The 18,716-nt window shown below is 37.3% G+C and overlaps 1 protein-coding gene across 1 annotated transcript in view; it reads left to right on the top strand.

The window, feature by feature from the left end:
* The window catches only part of HIBADH (3-hydroxyisobutyrate dehydrogenase), an 84,482-nt gene that overhangs the window by 5,714 nt on the left and 60,052 nt on the right, over positions 1–18,716 (top strand). Inside the window, exons 2-4 of the mRNA XM_065665945.1 lie at positions 2,708–2,868; positions 7,215–7,324; positions 9,822–9,943. Of these exons, the coding sequence (XP_065522017.1) occupies positions 2,708–2,868; positions 7,215–7,324; positions 9,822–9,943 (393 nt within the window). The remainder of the gene's footprint in view (positions 1–2,707; positions 2,869–7,214; positions 7,325–9,821; positions 9,944–18,716) is intronic.

Genomic DNA, 18,716 nt, shown 5'->3' with positions numbered 1-18,716 from the left:
TTCTGAAGATGATGAGGAGATTTCTTGATGTTTAGCTTGAGGTAATGGTTAGATGTCCATGAGATATTATGAGAAAAGCAGCGATCAGGATAAAAGTGTAGAGTCTACAAGAATGAGCCTAGACATGGTAGCCAGATTTATGCTTCTGATAAGGTTACTTGGAATTCACAGAGAAGACTGAGGTTTCGAAGCAAGGCTGTCTTTAAAGCTAGACCAGGTTGCTCTGGGTTCTCCAAGGTTGCTCCAAGGATGGAGGTTCCACCACTTCTCTGTGCAGCCTGTTGTAGTGCAGAACCTTTCTCCTCATCGGGGATGCTTTTCTTATTTCCAACTGGAATTTTCCTTCCTGCAGCTTCTGGCTGTTGTCCCATGTCCTATTGTTGTGCACCTCTATGAGGAATCAGGCTTCATTTGCCCTGTAACTCTTCTTTCCTCTCACTCTATACATACTAGAAGACTGCAGTTAGCCTTTGCTTAAACAAGATAAGCAAAAACAGTTCCCTTAATGTCTGGTCATACACCATATCATCCAGCTCCTTGGTCATAATACTTGATATCTGCTGGGCTGTCAGCAGTTTGACCTCATCTCTTGTGTATTGTGCTGTGTAGGGTAGAATCACCAATTTCTTTGACTTGTTCGGTATGTCCTTGCTAATGTTGCATGTTATGTCATCTATCTTTTGCTGCATGGATGCACTACTTACTCAACTTGCTGTCTATGGGAATCCACAGGTTCGGCAGAGCTGCAACCTGTGTAGCCAATCCTCAGTTTGCCATGACATCTTCTGCCCCAAGCACAGGACATTGTATTTGTCTTTGTTGAACTTCTTAAGGCCCATGTCCTCAGCCTTTCTGAATGGTAGTCTTGTCCTGCAGTTTTTCAGCTATTCCCCCCATTTGGGTGTCACATGTGATCTTGCTGAGGGTGCTTATGCCCTGTCACCAGAGTCACTGATGAAATTTATAAACAGCAGCAGCCCCAGTATTGACCTATGAGGAACATCACACATAATTGACTTTAGCTAGTCTTCGAACCACTAATTACTGTTGTTTAAGCCTAAGAGTCCAGACGGTATTTCATCCATCAGTCCAGTCCAGTGCATACTTTCCACATTCGGCTAGTGGGATATTAGAGGAGACTGTTCTGAAAGCTTTGCTGAAGTCACGGTAAATAAGATCCCCTGGTAGTAAGGGGTGGAGAAAGAAAGATGCTGAAAACCAGGACTTGAACCTCTTCAGGAAGCTGGAATCTTTGGGCCAACAAGAGAAGCAATTTTAGAGTAGTGTAAGTGATGTAGTGGGTAAGACTGACTCATAGAAACTATGAGAAGAAAAGACTCCAAGATGATTACTATGGCTCATGGTGGTGGCTTAGGCTCTTAGTTCATTTGTTTCCTAGATCTGACATCTAGCACTTCTAAAAAAGGCAGAGTGCTCTTTTTGTGACTTATCTCAGTTTGTACTCAGCATTTTCCCAGTGCAGTTTTCCTTTAAATTATGCTACTTCTCTAGCTATGTAATTGCTGCAGGCATCCGTGGAAACTGTCTCAGACCAAAGTTCTCTCAACGAACATGATTTATAAAATGTGACACTTCCAGAATAGTGCTGCAGATCAAAGAGCATGGCCATTGCTGGCTAAGAAGGAGCTTGAAGTCAGAAAGACTTTAAAATGATTAATCAAGTGTTATTGGCCTAGAGAGGATTCTTTGCTAAGCATTGGGACCTCTTAGAGTCTCGATCCAGCTTAGACATATTCGCTGTATGTGCGCTTCAGTTACAGTAGTTCTGTAGTTAGTTAGCCGCCTTTCTGGCTGCTTAGATGCCACATTCCTTAGTGTTTATTCTGCATAAACTTTTCCTTTGTTGTAAAGGAGAAATTATTTTATGAATTGGCAAAAATATCTCAGCACTGCCAAATTGTGCCAATTTGGAGTGATGAGATGGTAATTGCAGTAGGTGAATACCTGCAGTGCTATTTACTGTCCAGCAGTTGATACTTGCTACTACTTGTAAAAAATGACTGAAACTGTAGCATTTTCCACAGATTGTAGATTATGCTTTATAGTTCTGTATTGTTAGTACAGCAAATAGAATGCAGGACTTATTCCTGTAAAGACCTCATAATACTGTGTTTATACTATAGTTTGTTTCAGTTTTCAGTATTTACATGGCTCAAAGGATTTGCAGTGATTTATTATGAAGACTGTCACCTTGTATCTGAGTGCAGGATCAGAAGAGTCAAGTTATTATCTGTGAGGAGCAGCATGAAATAAAGTGACAGCCTTAGTCCATTTCTAGAGAAGAGGTGCTATATCCTAAGGCTGCAACCAAAGTTGCAAAGGAGTCTGTAAATTATATATAAAATTTAGTTTTGCCTATCCAGTTTAGGATTTAGACACATAAAAAAATACAGCCAAGCCTGCATGTTTTAAGTCTGTGTTTGAGCCTTCTAAGACCTTAGCTTTCAGGGATGTTGCTGAAGTTTGATTATTACTATACTTTGTGAAACACCCACATAAACTTTGATACGTAGAAAAACCATTCTGGGATGGTTTAAATTATGTAGAATAGGATTCACATTTCCATCGTTTTAAGCATGAAGTTGATTAAATCAATGAAAACAGATAACATGCTAGCTTTTGTTTCAGCATTGTTACACATTACTCTAAAATACAAATATATTGATATATATTGTTTTGAAATCAGTGTGTTCTAGGGCAATGGCTTCCAAAACCCCAGTTGGATTCATTGGGCTGGGTAACATGGGAAATCCAATGGCAAAAAACCTGTTAAAACATGGATATCCAGTTATTGCATATGATGTGTTCCCAGAAGCTTGCAAAGAATTTCAAGACTTGGGTGCTCAGGTATAGTAATAAACTTTCTTTATTCCAACAATAAATGTATGTGTTGAATGGTTCTTGCATGCAACGCAACTAAATAATCTGGTTTTTTTCTTGATTAAGATCACAATTGGAATTAAAACAGCATAGTCAATGCAATTGGAACCTGGGAGGTTTCACTTGTGGGCAATGACATGATTCTAACCTAAGTAATTTTCATGCTGTTAGCCAGAATTGCTACCTTGCTGGACTTCACTAGCTGTTTTGTTTTTTTTTTTTCCCCTCCTTTTTATGAGTAGGTTGATGGCCTGTTCTTTCACCTCCTTCTTTCTCCTGCTTCCTCCTCCCCCAGGTCTAGATGTCCAGTGGGCTGCTTTTCATCTGGTTCCTACTTTGACCTTTTCAGGTTAAATGACCCTAGTTAAAAATTCCTGCTGGCATAGCTGTAAGGGTTATAGGGACATATGAGCTTTCCTGCTGCTTCAAGGTGCAGTCATCAGGGGTAGGGGAAAAATCTAATTATTTAAGTGCTTATTCTCTTGGAGGTGAGGAAGGTTATGGTGAGAGAAGAGGAAAGAATGAAAAAGAAAAAGGAGGGAAGGAAATTGATCACATTAAGGAGCTTTACCTTCCTGCCACTTACCCTGCAAAATCTTGGCCCTGTTCCAGTCAGTGCTATTGCTTTTGTTGATCTGTTAATACACCTAGAAACCCTTTCAGTCTCTCAGATGGTTGGGTTATTTCTAGGTGTCTGAAATGTATTTGAATGTTTTGAACATGCTTCAGGGCTATAGCAGTTTAGATGGTTGTGAGTGGATGGATAGGTGCATAAAACACTGAAACAAAAGCATACTCGCTTGAGGAGAAACCAATGCAAGAATAATACTCTGATTTGACAGTGCAGAGGATGGGAAGGAATTCTCAAGCAGTGGCAGGAAATTGTAGGTAGATCTAGACAGAGGAACTGCATGCCTTGAAAGTCTAAACTGTTGAAACTTATTGCAGCTGTTTTATAATAATGAGGTAATCTCAAGATTCCCAAAAGATGAAATTATAAAGTGTACCTGTTGATAATTAATTGCAGCTCCCCTTGAATAATTACAGAATCATGGCCTCAAGTGGGAAACTAAGCTTTGCAGCTTCTTTTCCTAATTACTCTTTTTATTTTGTTAAAGCAGCTGAGACCCTCAGGAATGAACCAGACCCTTCTTGAGTCAGAGACTGGGCAAATGGAAAGGAATTCTGTTTTGAACGATTGGTTGTATTTTTAATCTGTATTCTGCAGTGGGATCTCTTTGCTGTGGCTGCCCATTTGGATAGCTTATTGCCATAGTAATAGAATCCTTGGCATCCTCTGCAAGACTTAACATGTAATATTAAAGCTGAACTGTAGTGCTTTTAAAAATAAAGCCCAAAGTATGTTTTAAGATCGTAAATCACTAAGAGAATACATGGGTAGGCTTAAATACAAATAAAACACACTTAAAGAAAATATGCAAACATAACTTCTTCTTCTTGATCTATAGGTGTAAATCCTACCCTGACATTTTTTTTCAGGAGTTGGAAAATTGTGGGTCCAGGGGGCCTTGTAGAAAGTGCTGTAGAAGGAATATTGGGCTCCAAGGGCTGCTTTCTCTTTAGTCTGGCTGGTAGGGTAAAATCATCAGGAGTGTTCCAGAGGTGAAAAGATTCCCCCCAGGAGACAGTAAAGTTGTCAGATGTCCATTTTTAAAGTCAGTGCTACTACGAAGGCATATGGAGGGTGATGGATGCTTGATCATAATTGCATATATTCTGTGACTCCACTTTCTTTATCTTCTAAAGTAAAGAACTGGGAGGTAATGTATGTCAGGAGGCAGCCACCTGCCTGCTGATGGTGAATAGTAAGGGAAAAACCGGCTGAGCAGGAGCATATGGAACCACTTGCGGTAAAACTTGGAGAAAGTTGCAAGGCTACAAACAAGGGTGAATACTGAACCGTGCTGTGAGTGAGTAGGCTGCCTCCACACTCTACTGTCTTTCTCCTTCCTCATAATTATCACTTTCTTTCTCACACATATGTGTCACACAGTTGCTTTGCTTCAGTTTATGTATGTATTTGACAGTTTGAGAATGTTACTGAAGTCATCTGGTGCATAAAGCAGCATAAGAACAGAGCTTTCTTCAGTGTATTCAGTAAGAATGGCATTTCAGGCAAGCAGAATTATTAACTGACTTATCATAAATATAAAAAAAAATTAGGAAAGCATTTTGGACAGATATAAGCAGATGCACATGCTGAAGGGCATAAACCAATGTCCAGTTGAAGAAAAGTCTCCCCTGCCTAGTTGCCTACTGAAAAAGTTTGCTTGAACTGGCAAGTGTCAGAACATACAGGAAACTTGGGGAGTATCACTTGGTAATACTCCAAGCCAGTATGCTCTGTGTTAGTAATCAGCAATTAGTATTTGGTATGTTTTCTAAAGTTACACACATATTCATAATTATTTCAAATGCTTAATGTTTCTTAATAGCTTTCAAATAATTTAACTTGATTTCTGAGACAGAAAGTCCCAAATAAAATAAAAGAGGTTGTGTATACTACATGTTGAACCAGGTATATAGGTTTCCTCTGGAATTATTAATCGTATTTGTTAACAGTACCAGAAAATGGCAATTCCACTTCAATTCCCACTTCTTTTTTTTTTTTTTCTACTTCAAGGTAGCAAAATTATTTTCCTTTGTATGGTTGTGGAAGTACTGTCCTAGTCTATGTACATTTTTAATCTCATTTTCTTCCTATAAAAGGCATGTCAGTATTTTGAAACACATGGATGGAATAAATTAAAGACACTACTATGTCTTTTGTATATCTCTGTTGCCTAAGAATTGTTTAAATCTGTAACCAAAAAAGCATCTATATCCTGTCTAGCTGAGTGCAAATGTGAGGCTGATGTAGTTTTTAAGCTGTGTGTCCAATATAGTATGTTTTTCAGCTTATGGTTGAAAGGTGAAAATGCGTCACAAAGTCTTCAGCTGAAAATTTGTAAACCTCTAAGAATACTGGAGAAAATATTTTCAAATAAAAAGGATGTATATAAATGCAAGTTCCAACTACACACATCCTCTCTCTTTCTCTAATAATACACCTTGGGAATGAACCAAACCCAAGATACTCAGACCTAAAGACAAAGGTTTCATACTCTTATATAAAGAGCTAGGTTCTCCGGTCTCCAGGGAAGCAAGTCATAAAATTAACTAATCAGATATAGAAGCTTTTCTGCTTATAATTGCCTCATTTATTCCTTCTAAGCTTTGTTCTTTAGACTAGGGTATGTTTCCTTTTATAACTGTGTGGTATACCAGATGTTTTGTGTACTATTATTCTTTCAAAACAAACCCTGCCTCTTTCTAAGTCCCATCTATGCCAGTTTCTTTTCCTTTTTTTTTTTTTTTTTGCGAGCGAGCTTTGTTCGGGGAATATATATATTCTTTTCTTCTTTTACTCATTTTATAGTCAAATAAAAGTCAAGAAAGTTTCTTCTATTGTATCCCAGAAGTCCTTCAGGATCGTATTCAGCATTTCGTACAAATGTGTATATAACATGCTTTCTTTGATGCTGAGCCCTTATAAATGCATTTTATCTAAAAAGAGAATGTATTTACGTAGGGCCTTTAGTATCAAAACAAACAAAAATGATAACAAATACCTGTAGTTATCAATAGATAAGGAATGGTGAAATGAGGTCATCAATTTGTTATTTATTTAGCTGCCAATACCTAATGATACATTTTGAAACTTGATCAGATCTTTTTGGTGAAGGATGCTTGAGTTGATAATTTTCCTTTTTAAAAATGTCAACTGTAACATTGTGAAGAACATCAGTTAGTTCATCTGATTATTTTTTTTAAGGGGAGGCTGAAAGGTGCAGTAAGTAATATTTTCTTTTACCTCAGTCTTCCTCTTCTCCAGTGTTGTACATAAGACAAGAAAAAAAGCAAGATTTTTGTGATCCTTCCTGTTGTCCCTCTTTAGAAACGTTCTAGAGCAATATTTCATGTAGAGGGGTGGTTTATAGTGAATTGAAGAATCATGAATGGATTGGTGGGATGCAAGCATCCCCACTGACGTGTTCTGGAGGAACTTCTGTGATAGGACATCCTTTTCAGATTTTTTTTGTTTTCTGTTACTGGATCGAATTAATCAACATTTCCATTAGTAGGGCAGGTTTTCCTGTGTTATATTTTTTTACCTAGCTTAGTTGTGACCAGTGCCCTGTGAATACTAAAAGCAAACTCAGAAAATGTGTCTGACATCTCTTTGTCAGGAAGTGTAAGCTTGCATATTTTTAATATGGGTTTGTTTGGGTTTTTTTTTTTGTCTTTAAAAGGTAACAGATTCCCCAGCAGATGTAGCAGAAAGAGCAGACAGAATTATTACCATGCTGCCTTCAAGTCCCAATGCAAAAGAAGTTTACACAGGAGCAAATGGAATTCTAAAGTAAGATATTTTTGCAGTTTGGAGCATTCCCAGTCCTGCTCAAGGCTGTATTATATTGTTTGTCTAATGATCGCTGTTGCTGTGACTCTTGCTGTGCCTTCAGGGCACTTCATGTTTTCCTTTGCTTTGTCACTATTGATATTTCTAATTACGTGAGTTTTCTTAATCTGTGTTTGCATTTGAATGGCTTTTAGCTAAACTCTTCATTTATTTTCAGTAGAATAATAGCTCATCTGAATTTGAGGCAACTTAACTGTTATCTACCTTCTCAGTTGCATGTTTCTTTTACTGTAATGTACTACAGACAAGTATAACTAGAATATTTGCTGGCAAAAATTACTTGCTCCAGTGCTTCTTTCTTTAACTTCAAATTCTATAAATTAAATGTTCTGAAGAGATGTCATTTTGTCTCATCGTATTATAATGCATTAACATGGAATACCTGACAAGGCTTTATTGATTTATACTCTTATTGTCTGTTTATTACACAAGGAATTATCTGAAGATTTTGTTTAATGCAAAACCGTCCGTTTTTTAGGTTTTGTGGAGAGATTTCCACTGAGCATAAAATCCATAGTTTGTGGAATTCTAATACTCACAGGTTTTGGACTTTTCAAATTAAAAAATAAATAGTATTTAAAAGGTTTTTCTGGCCACATATGTGCACTGCTCCTGGCAGGCTGACTAAGGCTACTCAATACCTCTGAGGATTATGTAGGATCTCACAGCTATCCAGGTTAATAATGTAAAGGAAGAAACATACGGAAGACAAAAATACAGTAGATTGTCTAAAACTGATGATGGGCAATATTAAGGTGGACTGATAAGAACATGAAGTAGAGGAGGAGTATTTCTATTCTTGCAATATCAGAAATAATAGCTGCTTCCTTCCCTTACAGTCCAAAGTTAATTCCTCACAAAGTAGGACTGAGCAGAGATCTAAGTATCCATAACTTAGACTCTTCAGGGAAGGGTAATTGGATCAGTCCCACAATGCTGGGCAAGCAGCTGCAGGAGAATTGTATCCAGGATGGCAGTGCTTTGAAGACTTAGCAGTACTTACTGATATAATACAGCCAGTTAATCTTTTGAGGACCTAGATGTGGAAAAGCACGGGGGAGCAGGGAATGTGGAAAGCAGTCCTGTGTTGCTGCAGTTTTTCAGCCACTGTATTCAAGAGAAGAAAGCGTAATTTGACAGTAGTGGTTAATTGTCACACTAGAGTAACCTGGTCCTTGGTGATTGGTTTGACTTTGATCATATTCTGAAGAAGTCAGTTTCTTTATCTGCTGAAGAAAACACTGAGGCTCTGAGTGTTTAAAGGTTAACTTTCTCATCCTGCTGTGTTACGAAGGACCCTGTGGAACTGTTCCTTATTCCGAACGTTAGGGGAGATGATGTAGTACTGTATCTACCACAGTGGTTTTCATTTACATGTGTTCAAACTAACTGCAGCAGCTCATCCCACCTGTGGAAAAGGACAAGTTCTACCTAGTTTGTGGCACTCTTTGAATCTGAAGCTGCAGTGGGGTCCATGATTGTATGTATGTGTTCAGGGACTATTTCCAGCAATCTAGGCAGTTTGATTCGGTGAAATTCACTGTACTGTCAAGAGCACACAAGGTGCAGCAGAGCTATTCATGTTATGCATAGCTTCAAATTACTTGCCTTTTTATGACAAAAAAATTATGCTGTGTGATTCCATTGTGGTTGCTGGTCCAGTGGACATGAAGTCATGCAACTGAATGGAAAGAGGGATAAAAATATAATTTTTTAATTATTGTTGAGGGCATTAGAAAATTTTACTTTAATTGCATTTTTTGAACACATATACAACTTTCTGCGTTCTACAGTTTGGGGTACAATTCTTCTGCCTAAATTTACTAGCTATTGGTGGGAAAATTTAACATTTTTCCTCCTACTTCGCTTTAAAACTGCAATGGGTTTTTGTGATGTTAGTTATGATCTTTATGTTGAATAAATTTTAGCAATGATTAAAAGAATGCAGTCAGGCTATTCTGATGAGTACTTAAGATATTGTATATATAGAGAAAGAAAATTGTATTAGTATATATTAAATTTTAGGCTGGTTTACCATTTAGTTCAGTTGCTTGCAGTACATCTTAGATGATCCTTATGTGATATACTGCTCAAACTAGATGATTTTGATGTCCTTTCCAACCCTAACCATTCTATGATTCCATGGCAAGTTTTCCTAAGGCACCTTTTTTTGTGTAAATTTTTTAATAATAGTGTTTAAGAAGCATATCCTTTCTTGTGTTCAGATTTTATTGTGTTTTGAGTCATTCAGAACTGCGGTATACATACTCAGCAGTGTACATACTGAGCAGATCTTGCTCAGTAAAGTTTAAAACTTTCTGTTTATTAGTGTACCAAAAAGTGTCTGTACATTTATCATGCTGAGGAAAGCCAGTACCGTGATAATAGTTGCAGATGTCTTTTACAACAAATAGTTAACAATAAATCTTAATTTTAGGAAAGTGAAGAAAGGCTCATTGCTAATAGATTCCAGTACTATAGACCCTGCAGTTTCAAAAGAATTAGCCAAAGCAGTCGAAAAAATGGGAGCTGTTTTCATGGATGCCCCAGTTTCTGGAGGTAAGTCTTCATTAACAGTTTGCCTCATATTGGACATGCTGTCTCTTTGTTTGCAATTTCAGCCATCAGTTTGTACCGTTGCTGGTAAAAGTTGCTTTTCTTTGCTATATGTACAACATTCTTTTTTTTTTTTTAAGAAATGTGTGTTATTGTAGAAATATTTTTAAGATCGAAGAATATGCTTGTGTGTTAGACCTGGGAAAACTGAGCTTTCATATGATGTGGTACAGTGGTCCTTTTAATTTAACTTATTTTGTAAAGTTGTATTTTTATGCAGGTATTATCATCTCTTCAGTCTCCATACATTTTTTTTCTGTTAGGGAAAGACTGTTTAGTTACCATTAAGCAGTTCTGCTCCTTTTTCCATTAATTAACAAGGAAATAATGAAGAGGGGGATGAAGGATTTCGTTGTTTGAAAAAAAGAGAGCTTTCCTCTGGTTTTATAACAGTTGAAGAATGTGGGTGATACTTATATATTCTTGAAGTTGCTGATTACTATCTCTGAGTATTTCATCTCTTGTAAGAAATAACACAGGGCAGAGAGGTCTTTTATTTTGTGGAGAGAGGAAAGCAGAAGCACCAAATTAATGTTTTGAAAACAGAATCGTCATTGAATTCTCCTCTAAAACCCCTAGAATTAGAAGGTGAGGAAAACTCATTTTGTGTGGGAAAATCTTGGGGTATTTACAGTCCACTCTAAAATTTAATGTTAGTGGCATCATCAGAATTCTTCATTTTCCTGTCTTTAATGAGGTAATTCAGATAGTTGTACCTGAAAGAGAATAAAAATGTGAAGGGTAAGAGAGAATGTAGCCTTACAGAATTTATAAGAGGTATGATGCACAAGCTAGAAAGAGCATAGCCTGAATTTCAGCTCATGAAGATGAGTGTGGGTGAGGAGCAAAAACTAACCATCTTTTTAATTTTCAACTGAAAACTGAGGCAGGATTTGGCTACACACTACCAGCCAAAATTTTCATCCAAATTCTAATGTAAACAGAAAGTTGGAAGACTCAGGTAGGCAATATTGAAAAAGATAATGGGGAAGACAAGATTCTTGCTTCTCAGACAAAATATTAATCCTTTTTTTTTATAAAGTTAGATAACTTGTCAGCCTGGGAATAAAAACCACAGGAAAAAAGTATGTTGTGGGCTGATTATATATATCTGTCTGATCCTTTTCTAAACACAGCATGGCCTTCTACTTATCATTTGGGCAAGTATGACATCTTCCATGTGGTTCTTTTCAGTCCCTTTCCCCCAAATACATTGTTTACCCAAGGGAATTATTTACCTTTTAGAAATCTCTGTAATTGGTTTTTAACTGTGAGGCTTTAAGGCTGCTATAACTACAAAGAATGAAAGAAAACTTTGATTCCAAACAACCCTACCTGTCTTGGGGGTTTTGTTCCTTGAGAAAATGGTGATGTTGAGGCTGGGTTTAATATACAGTGGACTGGTCTGAATACAAATTGCCCTTTTGGCATTAGTGGTTTATCTGAATACAAGTTATTTGGTGTTTAGTGTCAGTTACAGATGGAGTGATATTCTGAAGGAGGGGGAAAGAACTGAGATTTAGCTTTCTAGTACATCATATGTTTGTGAATGCCAAGGAGCGCTCTGTACAAATTGTGTTTGAAGTGGGCAGTTGCTAGAAATGTGGAGAAGTGTGTTGGAAAGAGATTTTGTTATGCTTTGTTATTTCCATCTTTCAGGACACAACACATCAAGTCTTTGGGGTGTTTTTGAATGTCCTGACTGGATTGTTGGCCTTCAGACAAAACACTAAATGGAGATGTATGCTCAGCTCTCTAGAAATTGGCAGGCATTATTCTGTTGCTGTAGACTTGGCAGGAGTGTGAGGAAGGGCGTTTGTGGGCTGCAGTGAGGAGGAAGAGAAAGCAGCATGCCTGAACTGTTGTCTTTAGATCTGTCTGTTTACTAGCTGTTATTGGCAGACAATTCCACTTGTGTTTTTAGGTATTTGGGCGTTGCCTGATGGATGCTCATGTTCATCTGCGCTGTGAACAAGTGGTTTCTCAAACTAAATAATATTTTGAGTATTGCTTGGGCTATAAACCTTATAGAGAAATAGTGGTGATTTTAATCCTGTCTTGGTATTGCAAACAAAGTATCTTAAGGCCTAGTGTTAGTGCCAGATTTTAGTGGCTTGTTTGCAGCCCTTAGCCCTGAAAGATTCCCTCCCCTGATCTTTTTCAGATGGCCTGTGCACCAATGCAGTAGAGATGTCTTCTTCATATGATTCATCAGCAGCATGTACTTGCAGCTTACAGTCAGGATTAGTGGAAATTGATGCACCAAGTTATTTTGTATTAACTGACTTTGGAAAATACTTCTTATCCCTGTAGTTGCATGCAGATTATGCTGCTAATGCTGTCTAGAGATAGCAATCGGTTTACCCTGGGATTAGGATCTCTTGCAGGTCCACATGAGAAAGTTGTGTCACAGTTACCAGCGCTGCCCTGATTTGTGAGCTTTGTGAGCATATAACAAATGAGGAAACATCTTCAAAATCTGTGGGTTTAGGTTTTTTGTTGGTTTGGTTGTTTGTTTTTTTAAATCTGGAGGAGTATATCTTTTTGCAAAGATTGGATTCTGTATCTTTGTATGTATGAAAAGCTCTTAAAGCACACGTTATCACAGAAGTATATTTAAAACTGACTTCTGGTGGTGAAGATATTGCTGGTTGAATAAGGGATCTAAATTTAACCTTCAAGAATTGTGTCGAGTTTGTCCTTCCACTGATTTCACTGACAGTATGATACAGATTCCCACCTTGCAATCCAGAGCAAGCCTTACTAGTGTTTTCACTGATGCTACTGTAATATTTCTCTCTTTAATTCAGTATACAAAATGTGCATTGTCTAAAGTACAGTTGGTGAAATGGCTTTTTTATTCCTGATGTGATACTTTCTTCATTGTTTCTGCATTGTTAGTGTTCAGATACTACCTTTTTAACATTTTTTCCCTTCCACTGACTCTTGAAATTACATCAGCTCCTCTTAGGCTCAAAATACATTGTACTGCAAAAAGGTGTGACAGCTTGATTTACTTTTCTGGTTTTGGAGGTACAGATAAACTGTTTTCAATTCTTTTGTAAGAGCAGTTCTTTAGATCTGATAATGAAACTTACATAGATATTTCATTGTTTCCTTTAGTCAATTAAAAAAATCAGACTGCTAATTGTTAGTAACAGCTGTCATGCAGAGAACTGGAGTCATGCTACAATGGTAATAAACAGTAGAATGAAACATTTTTTTTGTAGGAGCCATGGCTTGGAGCTGGTTAGAAAAGGTTGGAGTTTCTGTTGCAGCTGTCATTTCAAACTGTTTGATCTCATAGTACTACCTCCTTAAGCTCCAGCTAGCCATTAAGTGATGGAAAGAACATTAGTAGTAGCACTTGCAAATTGAGATTTCAGCTCTCTGGTAATGTAAAGTAAAATGTGAGTCCTTGAAGGGCGAATTGCCGATTTATGCCCTGTATGACCAGATACGTGCTTAATATGGAGCAAAGAAAAATAATGTTTATAAATACTGTGAAGATCTTCTATTTCATTTCAAAGAGCAATATATTTCAATATTCCAGCTTTTTTATTAAAAATTAAAGAGGGCACCTGCTCAAAACTGAGACGTGAATGTATTTCAGTGGCATCATCACAGTGATAGCAGATTAAATAGGCCAAACAATAATTGGTGAATGTGATTCTCTTACTTGAACGTTGAACATTTACTGCAGTGTCTTTTCAAAGGGAAGCAGAAGAGAGGGTCTTGAAGAAGAGTGAAGACTATGTATATGCACACCAGTGCTTGCAAAGATGATTTGAAAGATGTTTTCAGACTAGACTATATAATAAAAAGTAGTAATTAGTGGTTCAAATGTTGTATCTCTTAGCTTGTGAATTCTGTTGTAATAAGGAGGCATCACTGATGTGTTTGCCAGATGTTTTGTTTGGTTTTGGTTTTTTGACCTGCTAATTCAGTGACTGGAATATCTCTTAGGATCCTTGAAACACTGTCATGATGAAGCAGGTTTATGACTTTGGAAGTGATAATTCTGACCTATCACCCTTGATGGCAGGTGTTCTTGTTGGTGAGGAAAAGATCTAACAGCATAACAGTATTTGCTCCATTGTTATTTCTTGATTTATGCTTTTATGCTTTCCTTCTAAAGCCTGAATGCGTGTGCTCAGAATGGCCGCAATGTTCTCTGTGCTCCTGGTACTAAGCATATAATTTTCACATCATAGCTTCTTCAGCTCTTCCTCAGCCACTCCACATCTTGCCTAATCTTTTCTTTCCTAACATGTTTCTTAATTTCTGCATGTTCATTTTTTCTGGGTATATCTGATCTGATTAATTTTTTGCAAAATTGGTGATGTAGGGTATGGTGGTAGAAATTACAATGTACAACCTTGATGTTAAAGGTCATGAAAAATGTTGTTGAGTTATTCTGAAATTTAAATGAGGTAAAAGTAATGCAGGAAGTAACTGATTAAAAAAAAAAAAAGGGAGAATCAAGTGAAATGAGGACAAAGAAATACTTTGAGATGCTTAAAAACCTTCTGATTCCTAATAACTTATGTTTTAACCTCTTTAATAATACTTATGTTTGTCAGAATTAAGCTGGTTTAATAGACCTATTTTGTTGGAGAGAAGATGGAAAGGAATTAAGATCTTGAAAATGTTGCACATTTGATGAGGATGCAAAAGGTAGCAAGAGGCAAGGAAGAATAAATAGGTTTGTTGAGAGTATCATCTAAAAGTGTTCACTGAGGTGGAGGCAATTATCCTACTATGACTAAAAGGATGAAATGACTGATTTTATTAAAGTATAGTGTATTTTTTGGCTGTGCAATTGTGTGTAGTCTGGCCAACTAGTGACCAATGTGTAGGAAATATATCTGTCTCCATTTATTCAAAGGTGTAAAGATGAGTTATTTGTGATGACCCAGTGGGATATAACTAGGAATAATAGGCTGGAAATCGTTAAGGAAAGAAAAAAATGCATGCTGTGTCTACCAGGAAAAACGTCCTAATGACATTCTTAATGCATTGTGGAATCATTTTCCAAAGGAGGTAGTTGAAGCCAAGTATCTCAACATGCTTTAAACTGTACTGGGCAGAGTGCTAGGAACTATTCTGTAGGGAAAAATCTTTCACTGGCAGGAGGATGGCTACATGATCTAATAGGTCTTTTCCATCTCTGATGTCTACAGTTCTGTTGTGTTCTCACACATGGTGTTCAAAAACAGTTAAAGGAACACTGTCCAGATGGAAGTTAAAAATCCCTGTGGCACTCTTTGAAAAGGAGTAAGGGATAACTGCGGAATTAGAGCCAACATTCCTTTTCTCAGTAAAACTGGTTCTAATATCCATGGCTGTATGTGAGCTGTTACCACATTCCTAATAGCTGCTCTGTTTGCTTGTGGTTACTTTAATGCTAGTATCTGGCTCATCCTGTCATGTGTTCTGTGATACACAGATTAAGAAAGATCTTCACATTTTAGCCTGTCCTAAATCCTAGGGAATAAAATAATTTAATTTCATCTTTTAAACATTGATTTCTTCTTCTTGAGAACTTTTAAAGTTAAGGAATTGCAGGTGGTGGTTGGAAATGTTTCTGGAATGCGTGATGACTTTGAAGCTTTCTACAAAGTTTGTTTTAATTTTTCATGTCTGTAAGATTCTTTTTCTCTCTTTTTGCTCTTTAGATGGAGCCTTGTGTTTAAAGTGTATATTTTTCATTTAGTCAAAAAATCTAGTATGACTTCTGTGCTTGGGACAGTGGGGATAATGAGCACCAGACTTCAATAACCCCTTGACTTCTTCTGAGTCCTCGTACTATACTATGCTAAATGTGGATGGCGCATGTGTCGGCAGCAAGCCCAACACCACACACACCAGAGCAGGAAGTACAGACTGGAAGGTACAGCACAGAGTAGAACTGGAAGAACACTGTACCAGCGCAGCAGCCTTCAGTGTGAGGACAGTCCCCACCAGCTAAAAGCATTGGAAGTGCCACTGGAGAAAGTGCAATTTATTCTGAATCCTAATGCATTGAAGTTATACTTGCAATTCAGTGTTGCCTTAAACAGACTTTTTCAGTCTGTGGGTGCAACTCCTGTTGTTTAAAAAGAATCCAGAAAAGTAATCCAGAGAAACCTGACTTACTGTCTTGATTTTGGCTGGGAGAGAGTTAATATTCTTCCTAGTAGTTGCTACAATGCTGTGGGTTTTGGATTTAGTCTGAGAATAAAGTTGATAACACACCAGTGTTTCAGTTGTTGCTAAGTAGTGCTTATCCTGGTCAAGGACTTTTCGGTTTCCGATGCTCTGCAACAAGGAGATGCATAGGAAGCCAGGAGGCAGCAGACAGGACACTTGACCCAAAGTAGCCAAAGGGATATTCCATACCGTGGAACATCATGCTCAGTATATAAAATGTGGGGAGTTGGCCAGGAGGGGTCGATCACTGCTCAGGGACAGGAGTTGGTCAGCAGGTGATGAGCAGTTGTATTGTGCATCACTTGTGTTTCTTGGGTTTTACTTCTCCCTCTCTTTTTGTTGTCTCCCTTTTAATGACTATTATTATTATATTTCATTTAATAAACTGTTCTTATCTCAACCCACAGATTTTACCCTTTGTTCCAGTTCTCCTCCGCATCCCACCAGGTGGAGGTGATGGTGTGAGTGAGTGGCTGTGTTGTACTTAGTTGCTGGCAGGGGTTAAACCACAATACTTACTTAGATGGATTGAGCTACTGAAGACTTAGAATTACATGTTTTATTTTGTCTCTGTTCTGGTTTCAGATGGGAAAATGTTAATTCTTCCTAGTACTTCTTGGTACTTTCTATCCCAGTAGACAATGGGATAAGGACAATCCCATAAGAACAATGGGATAAAGACAATCTCTTAATCAGGAGGGGAGATCTGCAGATTTTAGACTAGACACATGAGAAGAAACATTAACATCCTAAGTAATAAAACCCAAAAACCACAACAGATGGGGGAAACTATTTGGCAGTCAGGGACAACTGACCTTGCTTTTGAAAGTAAATTGTTTGTTGATCCCCTAAATGGCTAAATCCAGGATCAGCAGGAATGGATACTGATCTTCTATAGACTCCTATCTGGATGATGGTTATTCTGGGTTATTTATGTTTTCTTTTTTAAAGTCATGAGTTGGGCAAGGATGGGATTTAGGTGTGACAATCCAGAGCCATTGTAGGTCACTGGTTCATTGCAGAAAGTTCTCTCATAGAGGAGGACATCTTTATATTTTGACAAGTTTCTTACAGCGTGCTAATAAGGGGAGAATGTTCTGTCGGAAGTACTCTCTCTGTGGTTTAAACAAATACCTAAAAATTTTTCCATATTTATAGTGCTTACTGTAGTACTGCCTGTTGTGAAACTATTCAATAGCTTGAGCTTTTGTCCTTGGCAGGACTGCTTGCAATTAATCCACAAAGAGCACATAGAAATAACAAGATTTCCCAATTCGTCCTCCTCCAACCACAGTTTAAAAATCCTTACTGTTTATATGATTAAATGAAAGCATAAGAGAAACCGTATTGCTTTTTACAGTTGATAAGCATTTAGTATTCAGCTGTGAGCATAAAATCTATGTAAACATTCACTTTTCTGTTTTAGTCCTGTTGGCTCACCACTTTGATCTACCGAAATGCAGGGGAGAGAGGAGTCACATACAGTTTTTTCATGCCAAGCACAACATAGGACCTGAAGTGAAAACAGAATTACTTACTGCACTGTAGTTGGCCTACAACTTTAAACCTTAAAACTTAGTTATCCTTTTCATTGCTGTAGTTTCACTGGGACAAAGTTTGTAGAATTTCCTAGACTTTAGACGGCTTTATTCTCTATCTATTCATATTAATATGTATTCAGATATTCATATTGATATCTATTCAGAATTAAAGGGTGGCTTGACAGGAACGCAGTAAGGCATGGAAATATCACCTTAATGCTGTTCCTGGTTCTATAAGCAGTTGTATTTTAATTATTTTGTATTGTGAAAGAATGTTAAATTTATCTGCAGTAAAATGGGGGGTGGAGAGGAAGAAGGTGAATTGTGTAATACTGTGTAACACTTTATTAAAACCTGTACCTATTTTAAATAAATCCACATAATGATGTTATAGTATCCCTTTAGGTTGTTTAACTGTTAGTAAATAACAGGGATTTTAGAAGTGTGGTTTAGGTCAGTGTCAAAAATACAAGTCTGACATACAATTATTATCCATTTGCTTTATTTGATATGAGCTGCTGCAAACTGTAAGATCCTAGGTACTCAGTAACTACATCATTTAGCCATGTGCAGTCAGAAACAACACATTTTTGCTGTCATTTTGTTTTGCATCTGTGTTTCCTTTGCTTCCTGAAATTGTGCAGTCGAACGCATGGCCGGTGTGGAAGTACAGAGAAAGTCACATTGACTTTTAGCTCTGGCTGGGGAGCACACTATTTACCTTTCATTTGTGTTATATTTCTTGGTTTTGCTTAAAGTCATGACTTTTCAGAAATCAATATAAAAGCAACTCGTAGATCTGTACGTATATATGACTATACATAGTTAGCTCTTCAAACTCAGTTGATTTTTGATGTTGAACATTTCTCTGATTAAACTATTTCCCAGAATCGCTACAGTTGCCAGAAGTATAAAAGCAGTACTTGGGAGCAGCTAAAGGTTTTTTGTCTTGAATAAGGCATTTTATATTGAGTATGATAGAA

The sequence above is a fragment of the Lathamus discolor genome, chromosome 2 (assembly GCF_037157495.1).
Source record: "Lathamus discolor isolate bLatDis1 chromosome 2, bLatDis1.hap1, whole genome shotgun sequence".
In the NCBI taxonomy this organism is placed as follows: Eukaryota; Metazoa; Chordata; class Aves; order Psittaciformes; family Psittacidae; genus Lathamus; species Lathamus discolor.
The sequence above is the reverse complement of the archived record's forward strand: the minus strand, read 5'-3'. Positions and strand labels throughout refer to the sequence as shown.